The sequence below is a fragment of the Sinocyclocheilus rhinocerous genome, unplaced genomic scaffold, assembly GCF_001515625.1.
Source record: "Sinocyclocheilus rhinocerous isolate Xijiao unplaced genomic scaffold, SAMN03320098_v1.1 scaffold1965, whole genome shotgun sequence".
In the NCBI taxonomy this organism is placed as follows: Eukaryota; Metazoa; Chordata; class Actinopteri; order Cypriniformes; family Cyprinidae; genus Sinocyclocheilus; species Sinocyclocheilus rhinocerous.
Window position 1 is genome coordinate 729,811 of NW_015625577.1, and position 16,534 is coordinate 746,344.

The 16,534-nt window shown below is 34.7% G+C and overlaps 3 protein-coding genes across 5 annotated transcripts; all 3 read left to right on the forward strand.

Moving 5' to 3' along the window:
* The first annotated feature begins 1,366 nt into the window (after positions 1-1,366).
* On the forward strand, positions 1,367-5,915 carry LOC107752174 (alpha-1,3-mannosyl-glycoprotein 2-beta-N-acetylglucosaminyltransferase-like). 3 transcript variants are annotated; one of them, XM_016568070.1, is made up of 4 exons: positions 1,367-1,614; positions 1,716-1,747; positions 2,632-3,573; positions 4,648-5,915. In XM_016568070.1, exons 3-4 carry the CDS (start codon positions 2,914-2,916, stop codon positions 5,344-5,346), a joined length of 1,359 nt encoding a protein of 452 aa, XP_016423556.1. In that variant the 5' UTR covers positions 1,367-1,614; positions 1,716-1,747; positions 2,632-2,913; the 3' UTR covers positions 5,347-5,915. The 3 variants fall into 3 exon arrangements, with proteins under 3 accessions (XP_016423556.1, XP_016423563.1, XP_016423569.1); XM_016568077.1 differs by lacking the exon at positions 1,716-1,747; XM_016568083.1 differs by lacking the exon at positions 1,367-1,614 and having other exon boundaries at positions 1,743-1,811.
* Positions 5,916-6,629: 714 nt separating this feature from the next.
* On the forward strand, positions 6,630-11,651 carry LOC107752193 (SH3 domain-binding protein 5-like). Its single transcript, XM_016568093.1, has 6 exons — positions 6,630-7,217; positions 7,843-7,905; positions 8,543-8,671; positions 8,887-9,045; positions 9,689-9,862; positions 11,014-11,651. The coding sequence occupies exons 1-6, from the start codon at positions 7,002-7,004 to the stop codon at positions 11,578-11,580; spliced, it is 1,308 nt and encodes a 435-aa protein (XP_016423579.1). The 5' UTR covers positions 6,630-7,001; the 3' UTR covers positions 11,581-11,651.
* A 2,641-nt stretch (positions 11,652-14,292) lies between these two features.
* LOC107752201 (SH3 domain-binding protein 5-like) lies at positions 14,293-16,060 on the forward strand. Its single transcript, XM_016568103.1, has 2 exons — positions 14,293-14,769; positions 14,803-16,060. Exons 1-2 carry the CDS (start codon positions 14,419-14,421, stop codon positions 14,995-14,997), a joined length of 546 nt encoding a protein of 181 aa, XP_016423589.1. The 5' UTR covers positions 14,293-14,418; the 3' UTR covers positions 14,998-16,060.
* Positions 16,061-16,534: the final 474 nt, after the last annotated feature.

Here is a 16,534-nt window from a genome sequence, read left to right on the forward strand (position 1 = left end):
AAGGAATGGTCTCTCATCTCTGATCAGGTGTTCTCCAAACTCTTCAGGCATTACAGGAGAAAACTCAGAGCTGTTCTCTTGGGAAAAGGAGGTTACAAAAAGTATTGAATAAAAGGTATGATTAATTGTGGTCAATGTGTATTAGAGAAAAATATTTATTAAATAATGAAATTTTCCCTCCATTTTAAATTCTTATTCTCCAATGAAAGGTTAGGTTTTTGTAAATGTTTTAAATAAAAGATCAAGAGGATTAATTATACAGATTTATTTTCACAGCCGCCTTTGATCATATTTACCAAGGGTATGAATAATTTTGAGCACAACTGTAGATAGATAGATAGACAGACAGACAGACAGACAGACAGATAGATAGATAGATAGATAGATAGATAGATTGTACTCTTATGTTCTTCCATGTGCTGTCTTGTTCGCTTCAGCTTTATGGAATGTATTGTATTTTTATACACTTTAAACTTGATTTTACACTGTTATTGCCACCTGAATTTTCCCTTTGTGGAAAAAGAAACTATTATTGGTATATACTATATAACCAAACTGCTGACCATAATCAGTTTTTATAATCTGGCAACTTTTTTAAATATTTAGAAGTACAAAGAAGAATGTTGTTAAGTGAACAGGAAACTGATGCTGCAATGCTTGTTTGACTTTGTGTATGTTAATATATAGGCCACATAGTGCTTAATTAAAAAACAATCAAGAATGTGTGTTTTTTTGTGTCAGGAATTAATTCTACAGTCCAACAAAAAAAAAATTTGAATCTTGAGATTTGAATCTGGCTCAAGTAGAAGCAGAGCCCAATGCAATCTGGCTCTATTATTTGGCATGACTTTTTGATTACATCTATCTATCTATCTATCTATCTATCGGTCTGTCTGTCTGTCCATAGCCTATTGGATTTCTATTTGCATGTCAGGAATTAATCCTATAATCCTACAAAAATCTTGAATACGGTTTAACAGAGAGGAGTTGGAAAGCTTAGAAAGCTTAGGCTTAGAAAACTCTAAATTAAAAGTGATATCCATACATATAATGACCGTGGGAACTTTTTATGATTTAGAGAAGTTCATAAATTCCAATTTATGTCTGGCACATGGCTTTTCTAATTGAGGAGGACACCTGTTTTCCACCTCTGTAAGGGGATTCTTACCAGAGACCCTGCTAATAAATTTCGCGGGATCAGCATAAACACCCTGAGGCCTAACAGCCCCGTATATCCAGAGGTCGACCCCCTACCTCTAACCTTTCACCTGCCATGAACACAAAAGAAATGCGTTTTATGTACGCTTATCTCTTCATTATGGTAAACACAGCTCCTCGTAAGTGACGGGAAGGGGCGGGACTTCCTAAAAATGACGCCACCCGGAAGTCAAGTACTCTTGCATTCTTGAGCGAAGCTCGAAGGGTGTACGCGTAGGCAGGAAGTTTACTGTGCTTTAAATTAAGGATTATCAACGTCTATTCCACATTATATTCAAATAAATTACTTGGATTAGTTGAAATGGGACATAAGCTTCAAAGCGACGGAAGTATGAATATATTGGAAGACTAAAGAAGACGGGAAACATGTCAGTGTATGAGTGAGAGTTGACTCATGTAAGTCAGATATGTTGGCATTTTTTACACATCCTTGTTTTGTTTGACCTCAGCTCTCATATGTGATGAACAGACCGGTTTAGTCTCTTACTGTTTAACAGTTGTGGCTGAGGGAGGGCTGAAAGAGTTACAGGTGAGATTATTGATCGACGGAAGGATCTGCGTTTCCATATTTGCTTGTACAATACAGTGGAAAGGTCAATTTCTGACTAATAAAACTAACATGTTATTGCATTTTGAAAATGAACTTATATTCTCATAGCGTAGTTGACAAATGCATTTAATTAACATTTTTTTAGATCCTGTAACAAATCGAAATGTCTTTTCATAGACATTTTTTTTTGTAAGTATCATTTAGCTATTGCATTTTAAATACTATTTTTTGATGTAGTTTCTCAATTATTATGAAACTATAAAACATGGTGTGCAAAGTGTATAAAATAGGACATCACAAAATAGGACATTGTTACTGCCTGACATATCATACCAAATGTTATAATGCATGGATTATCATACACAATGCTTTTTTTCTTTTTAAATAAAAACTGAAAAGAATCTCAGGGAGATATTTTTTGTAGGGCTGTCAACTTCATCAGAGGAAAATAAGGGACAAAGTCAGTTTTCCTTTAGGAAAATAAGGAACATTTTCATCTGTACCAGTGTTATTATAGTTAATAAAACTAAAACCATAAAAAATTGTTACTTGAAATAAAATAAATGTTTTTTTGTTAGATTTTTTTTTCTGTTTTATTGTAAAACATGCATTTAAGATTCAAGAGCTTTATTGTCACAATGAAATTCTTACTTTGTTTACTCCTCTCGAGAATGAGAACAGACATAACTTACAAGGACAATACAAAATACATAAAAATATAGACTATACAGTAAAGTATAATAATAATAGCATAAAAAAAGAAAGTAATGAAAGAATGTATTTAATTTTAATTCAGGACTGTTGGCTACATATATGTGAGCTTTTTCTCTGCTTAATATCTGGTAATCTTGCTTATTTTACAGGCTCTGCTGAAGGTCACTGTGTCACTTTGGACAGAAATGTCTATATCAGAATCCTAAAACCTGGAATATGTCTTATTTTCACCTTCCGTCGATTTAATGTTACATATTGCTTCTACTATTGTGAATGCTGACTAAAAGTATCATGCAAAGCATGTGAAAAAAATATTCAAATATCCACAAAACTTTTCTCACTCATCCTTCCGTCAAACCTTCCTGTCCTACAAGCCCACTTCATGTCCATTTCTTCCTTCCTGAATCCTCTGTCCTATCACACATCAGGCCATGCTACGCAAGAGAAGTCCTCTTATCATTTGTGGTGCTTTCATATTTGTAGCCTGGAACGTTATTCTTATTTTTGTCCTCATGAGACGCCCTTCCACCCGAGGGGCTCTTGACAGCCCGGATGAACCTGGTAACACGGGAGACGGAGCCGGAGGAGGCCAGTTTGGAAATATAATGAACGAGGTGATGCGTGTAGCTAATGCATTTGAAGCTGAACTTGAATCGCAGAAGAAGATCCTATTGCAAATCCAGAACCATTGGGCGGTTTGGGAGAACAAAGGCGGTGTGTCAGCTGCTAAGCCAAAATCACAAGCCGAAAATTCAGCTCCGGCGGTCATCCCTATTTTGGTCATTGCCTGTAATCGTGTGACGGTGAAACGCTGCCTTGACAAACTCATTGAGCACCGACCGTCTGCTGAAATTTTTCCAATCATAGTGAGCCAGGACTGTGGACACGCAGAAACATCTGACGTGATCGCCTCGTATGGCAGTCAGCTGACTCATATCAAACAGCCGGATCTCTCTGATATCTCAGTACCTCCACAGCATAAGAAGTTCCAAGGTTACTACAAAATCTCCCGGCATTACCGGTGGGCACTCAACCAGGTTTTCAACACCTTTTCATACTCCTCGGTTGTTGTTGTGGAGGATGATTTGGAGGTAACTTAATTTTAATTCATTATAAGAAAAGTTAATCCAAGATACACAAGGAGAAATTTGGGTTGCACTTTATTTTACAGTACGTGAACTTGCATGTACTTACAGTGTAATTATAGTGTACCTACCTAAGAAAGTACTGGTAATATAAGGTAACTACATGGGGTAGGGTTAGGTTTAGGGGTAGGTTCAGGGTTAGTACCTAGTTATTACCCAGTTATTGTAATTACTATAATAAGTATAGTATGTACATGAGTAACAGGACTGGAAAATAAAGTGCTACTGAAATTTTTAAGACCGTTTTCTACTTTCTTTTCCATACAGAGTATCATAAAATGTTTCCTATGACCATCTTCATGAAAAAAAACCCAATACTTTCATGTGTGTATGTGTGTATTCTATCTATCTATCTATCTATCTGTCTATCTGTCTGTCTGTCTGTCTGTGTCTGTCTGTCTGTCTGTCTGTCTATCTCTCTCTGTGTGTGTGTGTGTGTGTGTGTGTGTGTGTATATATATATATATATATATATGAAAGAGGATTAAGAAATAAAATTAACAACAAAGTAAAAAAAATAAAGATTCAAATACAAATGATTTAAATATATATTTTTAAATTTTATATATGATGTATTACACAGAAGAACGTAAATCGTAAAATAATAAAAAAATAATCATAACAGATGATTAAGAAATAAAATTAACAATAAAAAATAAATAAAGGAAGCTTTAAAGACAAAAACTAATTATTTAAAATATAATAAACAAAGTTAATCCAAATATGATACATATGTAAAATATGAAAAAATAAAAAAATGATTTCAAAATATGATTTTTAAAACTATTTTTTATACAAAGAAAAGTAAAAATGGTTCCTATGATCATCATCATTTTGTGTGGTTTTATGTGTGTATAACAGATGATTAAGACATACAATTGACAATAAAAAAGTAAAAATGATAGATAGTCAGACAGACAGACTGATTGATTGATTTTGGGTGAATTATTCATTTAAAGATGTCACAAATTTTTATGTGAATTTTATTTTGTTGATGGTATGTTTGATCTCTTTCACCAGGTGGCCCCTGATTTTTTTGAGTACTTCAGAGCACTTCATCCAATTTTAAAATCGGACCCGACTCTGTGGTGCGTGTCTGCCTGGAATGACAATGGCAGGGAAGGATTTGTTGACCCTGGAAAAGCGAGTCTGTTGTACAGGACAGATTTTTTCCCAGGCTTGGGCTGGATGCTCACAAAGGACCTCTGGGCAGAGCTTGAGCCAAAGTGGCCAGCCTCGTTTTGGGACGACTGGATGCGCCACCCCGATCAGCGCAGAGACAGGTCCTGCATCAGACCAGAAATTTCCAGAACTTTAACATTCGGTCGGAAGGGTGTGAGTTTGGGGCAGTTTTACGACAAGTACCTCCGCTTTATTAAGCTGAATTCCGAATTTGTGCCTTTTACAAAAATGGACCTTTCTTATTTAGAAAAGAAGAAATATGATGAGAGCTTTGAGAAGGAGGTTTACAGTGCTCCCGTTGTCACTGTGGAGGACTTGCAAAGTGGGAAACTGTCTGGGTCTGGTCCGTTTCGGGTGCAGTATTCCAGTCCTGACCGTTTTAAAACATTGGCTCGCAATCTTGGTGTGATGGATGACCTGAAGTCAGGAGTCCCACGAGCAGGGTATAGAGGTGTAGTTAGTTTCCTTTCACGTGGAAAGAGGGTCTATTTAGCTCCACCTGCTGGTTGGAGTCAGTATGATCCGAGCTGGAGTTGAGGTGGGCTGTGCCTGCATCACAAGAATTTCTTTTAAGGTGCAAAGCATATGAAAATTATATCGCATATTATCTGTCACCATCATTCCCTTCACAGAGAGCAATTGTCTTAAAATTCCATTGTGCTGCTTTATGATGGAAAAACCTCTAGTTGGGGTTTCAGGATGATACCAAAGATAAAACCATTAATTGATCACTCAGATTTTTGCCTCAGGTTTCATTATTTGTCGGTATGAAGTTAACTAGGATTTATGTGAGAACTTTGTCACGTAAGATGCATCATTAAACTGACAGATAAAACCTAAATCTTATGCTGACCATACATGTTTTTCACACAAAGTATACTTGTTCAGGAACTCAAAATGAGAGTAAATATGTTAAAAAAAATAACACTTATTTTTTAATACTGTGAATCCTACTCTAAGTGCCTATAAATGTATAATTTTTTGATTCACCTCTGTGTACTGTCTTTATTAAATTGTGTGTACGGTTCATGGCATAGTGTTTGGAATATGTTAGGAAAAATCATTTGACACTTGATTATGTTTTGTGTTTTACTTTTACTTATATACTGGGATATTTTGAAGAGGAAAATAATTTTTTTGTTAAATTTGATGACTCATTTCTTGCTTATCTAAATAATAATGCTAATAAAAATAATTCACTATCAAAACAATTGTTATTATTCACCTCATTTAGATGTAGTAATTCAGCAAAATTACAGGAGGAATAAACATGCAATTTATAATAAATGAACAATCGTTATTATTATTATAATTATTTACAATTAGCAGGCTTTCAAATGAGGAAAAACAAAAGTATTTACAATAATAATAATAACAGTAATAATATGTTTCAATTCAGTGCTAAACATAAGTTATTTACACATAAAAAGACATCCAAATAATGAAAACATACTAATACAGAGGGTTTAGGAAAAATAAATAAAAAATAAGACAGCAGTTCTTAGTTTCACGTTTCCATTTTGCAAATAAAATTGTATATCTAGATGTTTTGTTAGCAATACAATTAAGAGAGTCAATAAACAGAGAAATTCAACCCTAAATACCCTAAAACATGGTTTAGAAATAGGCTACTCGTTTTGCTTTTGTGTATGAAATTTACCAATTATTATTATTATTATTAGCCACACAAATTATTATTATTATTATTATTAGCCACACAAACGAGTCATTACGTGCGTCACCAAAGGCTCCCACGCTATTACGTTACACGAATGTTACACAACGTCAACTACAGTAGCTCAGAAAGTCCTAAAGGGTTTGGTTTCGCGTTTTCTATTTACCTCACTCGTGTATCACATTCCGTATTATTGAATGGCGGAGGGAGAGCGATGTTAGCCATGGGGTAAATCTGAAGCAAAAGAATGGACTTTTGGCGATTATTTGTCATGTAATCTTCATATTATTCAATTTCATGGCACTTTTAAACTCATCAAACCGGTTTATTTATTTGCTGATAACAGTTAGTCATTTGCAGTGGCGAGCAAGCTAAAAAACTACGACAGAAAGTAATGAAGGGAAAGACATTTAAAATATAGTCAAGTAAGGTTACTTCTCCGTTTCGCTTCCGATCTGACAGTTTTCGCTTTGTTAATCGTCAACATTTGATCTCGGCTATACGAAGAGGCCTGTAAATGGATCCAGCGGTTTTGCGTGAAAGTCCTGCGGGTTCAGGAGCACCTTCAGTGGAGGACAGAGGAGGAAATCAGCCGGAGGAGGTGACAGATGATAGCAGAGAAGCTGATGGGGAATCCGAGGAGACCGAGATGGAGGGTAAAGACTCTAAAAGGCAAGATGAAAACTCACTACATGAAAAACTGACTGAGGAGGAATTAGATCCAAGAATCCAGGTAAACTGAAATTCAGTCAACGCGTTTTAGTAAGATCTCACACGACACCGTTTATATATATATATATATATATATATATTAATAAAAAACAAGCCCCGCCCCGTAGAAGACTATTAAATGTCGGGTAAAAACCTAATTAATAAATGATTAACAAATATTTTAGATGCTTAACAGCTTTGTAGTTCATGAACATTGTTATGAATGTATGCTGATCAATAGGCTTTTCTAAGTATGTGTATGTGCACTGTAAATGTTTATTCTTTACTATTCTTTACATGTTTTATCTATTACTTTTTTCATTATCATGTCAGCAGAATCATTAATTATATTTTATATTCTTTGACAAATCTAAAATATCTTTTATCTTATTTTAAGTCACCACTCTTTGCCTAAATTCACAACCTATGCACTTTGGGCATGAATATGATATAATATTGTTGTAATAATAACTAATAATAATGTTGGTTATGATAAAGTTTCACCAAAGGCTTTTTCATGGAATTTATTATAATCTCAGTTACTGTGGGTCACCCTTATTTTGGATTGAACCTGCAACCTTAAGTTAGCCGTCAAGATCATTTTACATTAGGCAACTGTGACCTGCTGTATCTGTTTCTGTATCTAGGAGGAACTGGAGCGTCTGAATGAGGCCAGTGAGGAGATCAACAAAATGGAACTGGAACTGCAAGTATGTGGAAGTTCAGAATGCTTTTGGAATTTTTTGTCCTAACCTCAAGGACATTTGGGACTGTTATGCTTTTAAAAAAATTTTTTTTTTTTTAAGTATATACTAATTATTATGGCTTATTGTCATTTAATAGACACTTTTAATACAGCGTAAAGAACTAATCTCAGGTTTTAGGTAGACTGTACTTTGGATCAAACCTGCAAACCAGCCCAACTCAATAATTGAATGTTACGCAACCACATCCAGTGTTATTTCTGTATCATAAGATATAATAATAATTTTTTTTAAAAATATATTTTGAATTAATTTTTGTTTTTATATTTTGCATTCCAAGTTTAAAGTCTGAAGTAATTTTAATGTGTTTGTTATTTGTTGTAATGTAATTAGTTATTTTTTAATGTCTATATAATTTTTATTAGTTTTTATTTTGACTTTAGGTTTAGCACATCAAGATAAATTAAATTAGTTTTAGTTAACTATAATAACCTTACCACCACCCCATATAATGCAGATAAGGCTTATATGATTCTCTCTCTCTTAGGTCTTCTTGCTTGATGCACACACTTTTTTTTATTATTAATTTGAATTATGAATGGTATGCGCAATTTGTGTAAAAACGTTCTGTTTGTGTTGTCAGGAGGTTCGGTCCAGCCATAGGAGGATAATGAGTGAATCTGTGCTTAAACTCAAGGCGAAAAGTTCAGAACTGGGGTCCTGCATCGAGAAGGCCAGGCCGTACTATGAGGCACGAAGAAAAGCAAAAGAGGTGGAAGAACACTTATCCTTACTTTAGCATTGAGAAAAAACAGTTATAATTAATATGAACAATTAAAATCGTTATTTAGTTGTGGAAAATGGCTGTTTTATGCCAAAACATCATATTGTATTTTTGCCTGTTTTTCAAAGGCTACTATCACAAACTTCACCTAATGAAATCCTATTGTCTCTTAAATGCATTATGATTGGTTTCACCCATTTTAGGCCCAGCAGGAGACCCAGAAAGCCGCACTCAGCTTTGAGAGAGCCGTGTCCATGCACTCGGCTGCTCGAGAGATGGTCCACGTGGCTGAACAGGGCCTCACTGCAGTCAAGACACTGGATCCAACCTGGCAAGAGATGTTGAATCATGCTACCTCAAAGGTATGCCGGTCTTCTCTCCAGCGTATCTTACCAAGTTGTACCAATCTTGGACGTTTGTTACATGATCAAATCATGCAACAGATTTTGTTAAAAACTTTTTTTCTTTTTAATAAGTCTGTTATGCCCATTATAAGGCTGTATCTAATTGATTAAAATACAGTAAAAATATTGTGAAAAATTTTACAATTTAAAATAACTGATTCTAAATGAACCATTCTAATATGCTGATTTTCTGCTTAAGAAACATTTCTGATTATTATCAGTGTTGAAAACACTTGTGCTGCTTAATTGTTTTGTGGTATTTTTGTGTTCAAAAGAACAGCATTTATTAAATATACAACTTTTGTGACATTATGTCTTTAGTCACTTTTGACAGTACTGACAATTTAATGTATCCTTGCTAAATAAGTATTAATTTCTTTAAAAAAATAAATCTTACTGTATATGCTGCACAAACAAAAGCCTGTATGACTTTTATGTACATGAAAACATGAAACTAATGCACCATTAACCCTCCATATGACCCATAAGATGTGCAGTTCAAAATGTTTTTTCTGTTTATGTATCCACACTGAATATATTTTGCACATGCACACACACAGCATTGCTTTAAGCATGTCATAAATGAATTGAAACTGTGCAGGTGAACGAGGCGGAGGAGGAGCGCATGAAGAGCGAACGGGAGCACATGCGTGTCACCCAGCTGTGTCAGGAGGCCGAAGCCTGCGTGCAGGAGCTGCAGAAATCGCTGAAGAGATCCATCGTCAAGTCCAAGTCTTACTTTGAGCTCAAGGCTCAGTTCAATGACATTCTAGAGGTATGTTGAGATGTTATTACACTTGCATAGATTTCACTTGCATTACACCAAGTATGAAAAATATGGCCACATACTAAAATTAAAGGAATGATTTAACCAGAAATGCAAATCCTGTCATCATTTACTCAACCCTCATGTCATTCCAAACCCATATTACTTATATATATATATATATATATATATATTTTTATTACATAGAATGAACATGAATGAAGACAGTGTAAAGTTCCAAAAGTCCTGTCCCTGCAGGTCCTTAAGAAGTCTTAAATTCAGTTTGATCAAATGTAATGCTATAAAATGTCTTAATTATAAGAAAATCTTAATTATCCCTTTAAGAGGTCTTAAATTTGGGACAGAAAAACTGAAATTGTGATATTGCCTAATGTGATTAGTACACTTCAAAGGGCTATGATTGCATTAAATAAATGTGAGAGCTTCACTTTCAAAGAACAACGGTGTCGTAGTACATTCTATAAGCTTGCGGTTTCAGAGCAGTTCACAATTTATGAATACCGTTGATGAATTGTTTACTTTATGGTATTTATATTATAATATGTTGTAGATGTTGTAAGAGTACATATTTTATCTCCCTCTTTTATCTTTTTGAACGAGCAGCTGGAAGTACTAGAAAAGCATAAATGTTTCAAAATAAGAGTTTCAGTGTGTTTCAGGTTTGCTTATATATGTAGAAAAGTCACGCATTATGCAAAAAATCTTTTTTTCTGGATATTATTGGTATTTTGGATACATAACAAGCTGTATGTGGCATTTAATTCAATATAAATTGTGACTTCTCTCATGATTTTTTTTTAAATGGATATGGTCTTAAAAAGTCTTAAAATTAATGTTAAAACATTTGCTTGTACCCTAGAAAATGACAAAAAAAAAAAAAAAAGTAAAGTACCATAGAAGGAATCCATATAACTTTAGGGCTATGTTCCCTAAAACAGCTTTTTTTTTTTTAGAGGAACAGACATTTATTTTTTAACAAATTTTAAGTATACACTGAAAATATTGCCTTCTACCACAGCTCAATATGAAGATGAGTGAATTATGACCAAATTTTTATTTTTAGACAAACTGTTCCTTTTAAGATTCTCATTTACAGTTAAACTGTCTGAGCTCAACATGGTCAAAACATGTTTTTGCAGGAGCACAAGTCAAAAATTTTACTGTTAGGGGAGCGTATTTCCAAAGCCAAGTTAAACTACTCCAGCACCCTGCGCCACCTGGAGCAAATCAGTGAGGAGATTCATGCCCAGAGAGAGCAGGACCAACCAAAGGATGGACCAATCAAAACGTGCGGTGGGCGGAGCCCTCCTGTAGGAGCAGAGACAGTCAGCAGCACAGGTACCGAAGGCGGAGCCTGCGGAGGCTACCCGAGACCAAACGATTGGGTAGATGGAAAAGAGGGCGTGGCTAATACCAGAGAGTGGGTGGAGACACATAAGAACTCCAGGTGGGTGGACATGGGAAGAGCAGACGTGACACGATCTGGTTCAGACTCTCTTTCCATCGTCAGCCTCCAGACCATCATCTCTGATCTCAAAAAGTGTGATTCGGTCGAACACCTGGGCCGCCTCAGCAGTGACATCAGTCTCTCAGGGGAAGAAGGGGAGAGAGACGGGCTGGAGAATGATAAAATGCGAATGAGGCAAAAAAACGCACACATTTCAGAGGAGTTCCTCAAACAACACATAAGAAGTGTCAGTTTATGAGTGCGTCCTTGAATAATGCTCACGTTTCATCGTTTTTAAGCTTGTTTCTGGACTGACAGAGTAACTCATAATTTTTATTTATTGTTGAGCTTTTAACAGTACTTGAAAAGGAGAAAGACCAAAAGAAAATTCTTTATATATATATATAAAAATATATATATATATTTTTTTTTTTGAGAGAGAGAGAGAGAAGGTTTTTTTACTGTTTGGTATTTCAAATCAAGTGGTAAAAGAATGACAATATTTGTAAGGGTAGCAACCCTGCAGTTTGATGAACCTAATCGTAATTACTACAATATATTTCTTTTTCATCCTAATCAGTACCTAATGTTTTTCTATGCAAATGTAAACACATATGCATATACATTTACAAACGCACACAGTTTGTTATTTTTACTTCTTGTTTTAGTCAAAATCAAAACCCTTATTTGAACTGTAAAGTTTTTTAAATTGTGTTTTTACGGTTTACTGTGTTAACACATTGCCCTATCCCACTCAGGTATTGATTTTATTTGTGCATGTCTTAAAAAAGGTCTTAAAAGGACTTAAATTTGATTTAAAAACCCTGCAGATATCCTGCATAGAACACGAGATTATGCACATAATATTAAATAAAGAGAACAATTTGCACAGAACTAAAGTTAAATAGTGATATTTATACTAAATACTAAATACTAAAGTTAATTTTTTGTTACAATGATGGCAGATTTGACATTTTCAAGGCTACTTGACATTTCAAATTCAGTCGAGACATTTTCTTAATTAAGTTGTCTTCATTCTGCTAACACCTCGTTTTTTACAGTGAGCATTGGCTTGAAAATAGGCTCTTCGAAAGGATTCATCTCTTCTCAATTATTAAAGAGCAAAGTATAAATAGACGACTGTGCCCATAACGAATAGCTTAGAGGAAGAGAAGACAATCCTGGAGGAAGGGAAAACTGAACTAAAATGTATATATCTAACTATGTGCATATGTGTTTGCACAAACATATTCACTCTCCATGCACTTTGTAAACAATGTGTTTAAAAGGTGTTATATAAATAAATAGTATTATATTACTGTTGGATATTCAAATAGAGGGCAAATGTGACTAAGAATAAAATTGTTCTAAACAGGAAAAAATGTGCTTTATGGCTTAGATTTGTGAATAAAATCTACACTTAAGATTTTTATTAAACTTGAACAATATTTTTTCTTTATATATAAATATGTGTAATTAAAATGATTGAAAAACATTGTCATCAATTACATAACACGTTATAATTAAAATGAGAGAAAATTAAAAATACGGTAAATAATCTATATAAATATTTTTAAGGATCCACATAATAATATTAAACAAAATTCTAAATAAACACACCAATAAATAATATACAAGAAAGAGGGGCAAAATACAAAATAAATTATAGAAAGAGAAAAAAACAAAAACAAATTGAGTATATAAATAATTATATTGTACACTTGGCACAGAAGATGACTCGTGATGAAAGGATGAAAAGACGTAGGCTGCGTTCCCCAGTTACGTCACAAGTAAGTGAGATTGAGGAGGGAGTGGAAAAAAAGAAGGAAGGAAGGAGGAAGGATGAGCGCTGTGTAGATAATGTTTCTCTATGTAGCCTGTGATTTACACCTGCAATGATCTAATGCAAAGCAATACAGACCCTTCTCTAAAAGCCATAAAGCAGCCCGCAAATGTGATGCACAGATTTGCACAATCAAAGCGACATCGCGCTTATATTGAGTGGATGTTATATTTAAACTCTCCGTGAACGGATATTGTGTTAGTTTCTTCGGGTCGTTCCTGCTGGAGCTGCACCGGGCCTTTGCTGTGAGTAAATCACTTTTACGTGATGTCTGCGCTTGTTTGAGTTTCGTTTGTCTTTTGCATGGGTTTTATATGATGAAGTAGCTCGCAGCTGTTTTCTCCTGCATATCTGACAGATATCGTTTGATTAACGAAAGCCGGTTGTAATATGCTTTGCACGGGACACAAAACTTCACAAACAGCGCGCTTAAATGTGCAGACGAACTACAGTACGCTGACGACAGACGCAGCCATGTTAATATTGGAAACTTCAGGGAACCGTCTCCCCGACAGCATATATTTTTAGACTAGAGAACGTCACATTGTATGAGAGCGTTATTATAAGAATAAAGCAGCAGTGATGCGTCTTTATGGGGTTCCGCGGAAAGTCCTTGTCCATGGTGCTGAAAACGTTCACCAAACGGGACCTTAACCTCTCAACAAACCATCAACCGAGCCAATATCACTTTCAAACCACTCTATCTGTCTTGTAGAGGTGTATATTTTACTGTTTAATCTCTAAACTATAACATAGCATCACAATAAGGATAATCAGAAAGCTGACTTTATATATATATGTAGAAAAGTCACGCATTATGCAAAAAATCTTTTTTTCTGGATATTATTGGTATTTTGGATACATAACAAGCTGTATGTGGCATTTAATTCAATATAAATTGTGACTTCTCTCATGATTTTTTTTTAAATGGATATGGTCTTAAAAAGTCTTAAAATTAATGTTAAAACATTTGCTTGTACCCTAGAAAATGACAAAAAAAAAAAAAAAAGTAAAGTACCATAGAAGGAATCCATATAACTTTAGGGCTATGTTCCCTAAAACAGCTTTTTTTTTTTTTAGAGGAACAGACATTTATTTTTTAACAAATGTTAAGTATACACTGAAAATATTGCCTTCTACCACAGCTCAATATGAAGATGAGTGAATTATGACCAAATTTTTATTTTTAGACGAACTGTTCCTTTTAAGATTCTCATTTACAGTTAAACTGTCTGAGCTCAACATGGTCAAAACATGTTTTTGCAGGAGCACAAGTCAAAAATTTTACTGTTAGGGGAGCGTATTTCCAAAGCCAAGTTAAACTACTCCAGCACCCTGCGCCACCTGGAGCAAATCAGTGAGGAGATTCATGCCCAGAGGGAGCAGGACCAAACAAAGGATGAACCAATCAAAACGTGCGGTGGGCGGAGCCCGCCTGTAGGAGCAGAAACAAGCAACAGCACAGGTACCGAAGGCGGAGCCTGCGGAGGCTACCCGAGATCAAATGATTGGGTGGCTGGAAAAGAGGGCGTGGCTAATACCAGAGAGTGGGTGGAGACACATAAGAACTCCAGGTGGGTGGACATGGGAAGAGCAGACGTGACACGATCTGGTTCAGACTCTCTTTCCATCGTCAGCCTCCAGACCATCATCTCTGATCTCGAAAAGTGTGATTCGGTCGAACACCTGGGCCGCCTCAGCAGTGACATCAGTCTCTCAGGGGAAGAAGGGGAGAGAGACGGGCTGGAGAATGATAAAATGCGAATGAGGCAAAAAAACGCACACATTTCAGAGGAGTTCCTCAAACAACACATAAGAAGTGTCAGTTTATGAGTGCGTCCTTGAATAATGCTCACGTTTCATCGTTTTTAAGCTTGTTTCTGGACTGACAGAGTAACTCATAATTTTTATTTATTGTTGAGCTTTTAACAGTACTTGAAAAGGAGAAAGACCAAAAGAAAATTCTTTATATATATATATAAAAATATATATATATATTTTTTTTTTTGAGAGAGAGAGAGAGAAGGTTTTTTTACTGTTTGGTATTTCAAATCAAGTGGTAAAAGAATGACAATATTTGTAAGGGTAGCAACCCTGCAGTTTGATGAACCTAATCGTAATTACTACAATATATTTCTTTTTCATCCTAATCAGTACCTAATGTTTTTCTATGCAAATGTAAAAAACCCTGTCTTAATAAACACACTATTATTATAATCTCTATAGCTGACATGATAAAATAAGGCCGTTTTGCTTTATACTTTTCAAATTTTACTGACCACTGGTGAGCTTTAGTTCGCTTACTGACATAATCACACTATTTGCCATTAATCATTAGCTAATTTTAGGCTCTAAAATTCCACTGTTATTTTTCTTAATTTAAAATGTATTTTATTTTTACATTAGTCCCATGCTGACTTTGAAATAGTGGTTTACAAAAAGTGCTTTGTGTCCAAGTGAGAAATGCATGCATGAGGTTTGCTTTATGTTAGTCTTGTTTGCATTAGTGCACTCTGGCCTTTTCATCAAAAGAAACATTTATTCCAACCGAAATACAGGTTTTGTATTGTTGGAGAGATGAAGCGTTTATTCTCAATTGCAGGGTTTTTAAAATACCTGCCGCTGAACATTTGATGTTTTTGCTGTTTATGGCAATTACTTTTCTAAGTTTCAGAATTTATTTTAATTTCATGCATTTTCAGGTGTTTTTGAATGCTGTTTTCCTCATTTTTTGAGAGGCTATGTTCATTCATTGTGCTTTATACATCTTTGCTAACCCTCAGTGTGAGCATTGGATGTTGATATTATTGTCTTTAATAGTGTTCTGTATGAAGATGTGCACAGTGGTGACATTTGTGACGTCTAATGGAACAATAAATATGCATGTATAAATTCATATTATTTTGGGTATTTTAGTGTTTTTTAAAACAATTTTAGACATTAATCGTGGTCAGATTAGCATAGCGTAAATAATATTTTTTTGGTGCGCCCCTAATATAGGCGGGTAACATGTTTAACAATATTTTTCAATCATCAAAAAAAAAAAGCACGTAAGATCACATTAAAAAATTTTTTTATGTATTTATTTTTTAGAAATGTTCATGCTTTTGCCCATTTCTTGAGTGGAGATCTGACATGAAGGGAAAGAATTACTATATATATATATTACAAAATCAAAAACCTTAAAGTTAATTGTTTGTTACAATGATGGCAGATTTGACATTTTCAAGGCTACTTGACATTTCAAATTCAGTCGAGACATTTTCTTAATTAAGTTGTCTTCATTCTGCTAACACCTCGTTTTTTACAGTGAGCATTGGCTTGAAAATAGGCTCTTCGAAAGGATTCATCTCTTCTCAATTATTAAAGA

Coding starts and splice junctions, on each gene's coding strand:
- LOC107752174 (XM_016568070.1), top strand. CDS start 2,914: ATGCTACGCAAGAGAAGTCCTCTTATCATTTGTGGTGCTTTCATATTT. Junction 3,574..4,647: donor TTGTGGAGGATGATTTGGAG/GTAACTTAATTT, acceptor CTCTTTCACCAG/GTGGCCCCTGATTTTTTTGA.
- LOC107752193 (XM_016568093.1), top strand. CDS start 7,002: ATGGATCCAGCGGTTTTGCGTGAAAGTCCTGCGGGTTCAGGAGCACCT. Junction 7,218..7,842: donor AATTAGATCCAAGAATCCAG/GTAAACTGAAAT, acceptor TTCTGTATCTAG/GAGGAACTGGAGCGTCTGAA. Junction 8,672..8,886: donor CACGAAGAAAAGCAAAAGAG/GTGGAAGAACAC, acceptor CACCCATTTTAG/GCCCAGCAGGAGACCCAGAA.
- LOC107752201 (XM_016568103.1), top strand. CDS start 14,419: ATGTTTTTGCAGGAGCACAAGTCAAAAATTTTACTGTTAGGGGAGCGT. Junction 14,770..14,802: donor TGGGAAGAGCAGACGTGACA/CGATCTGGTTCA, acceptor TCCATCGTCAGC/CTCCAGACCATCATCTCTGA.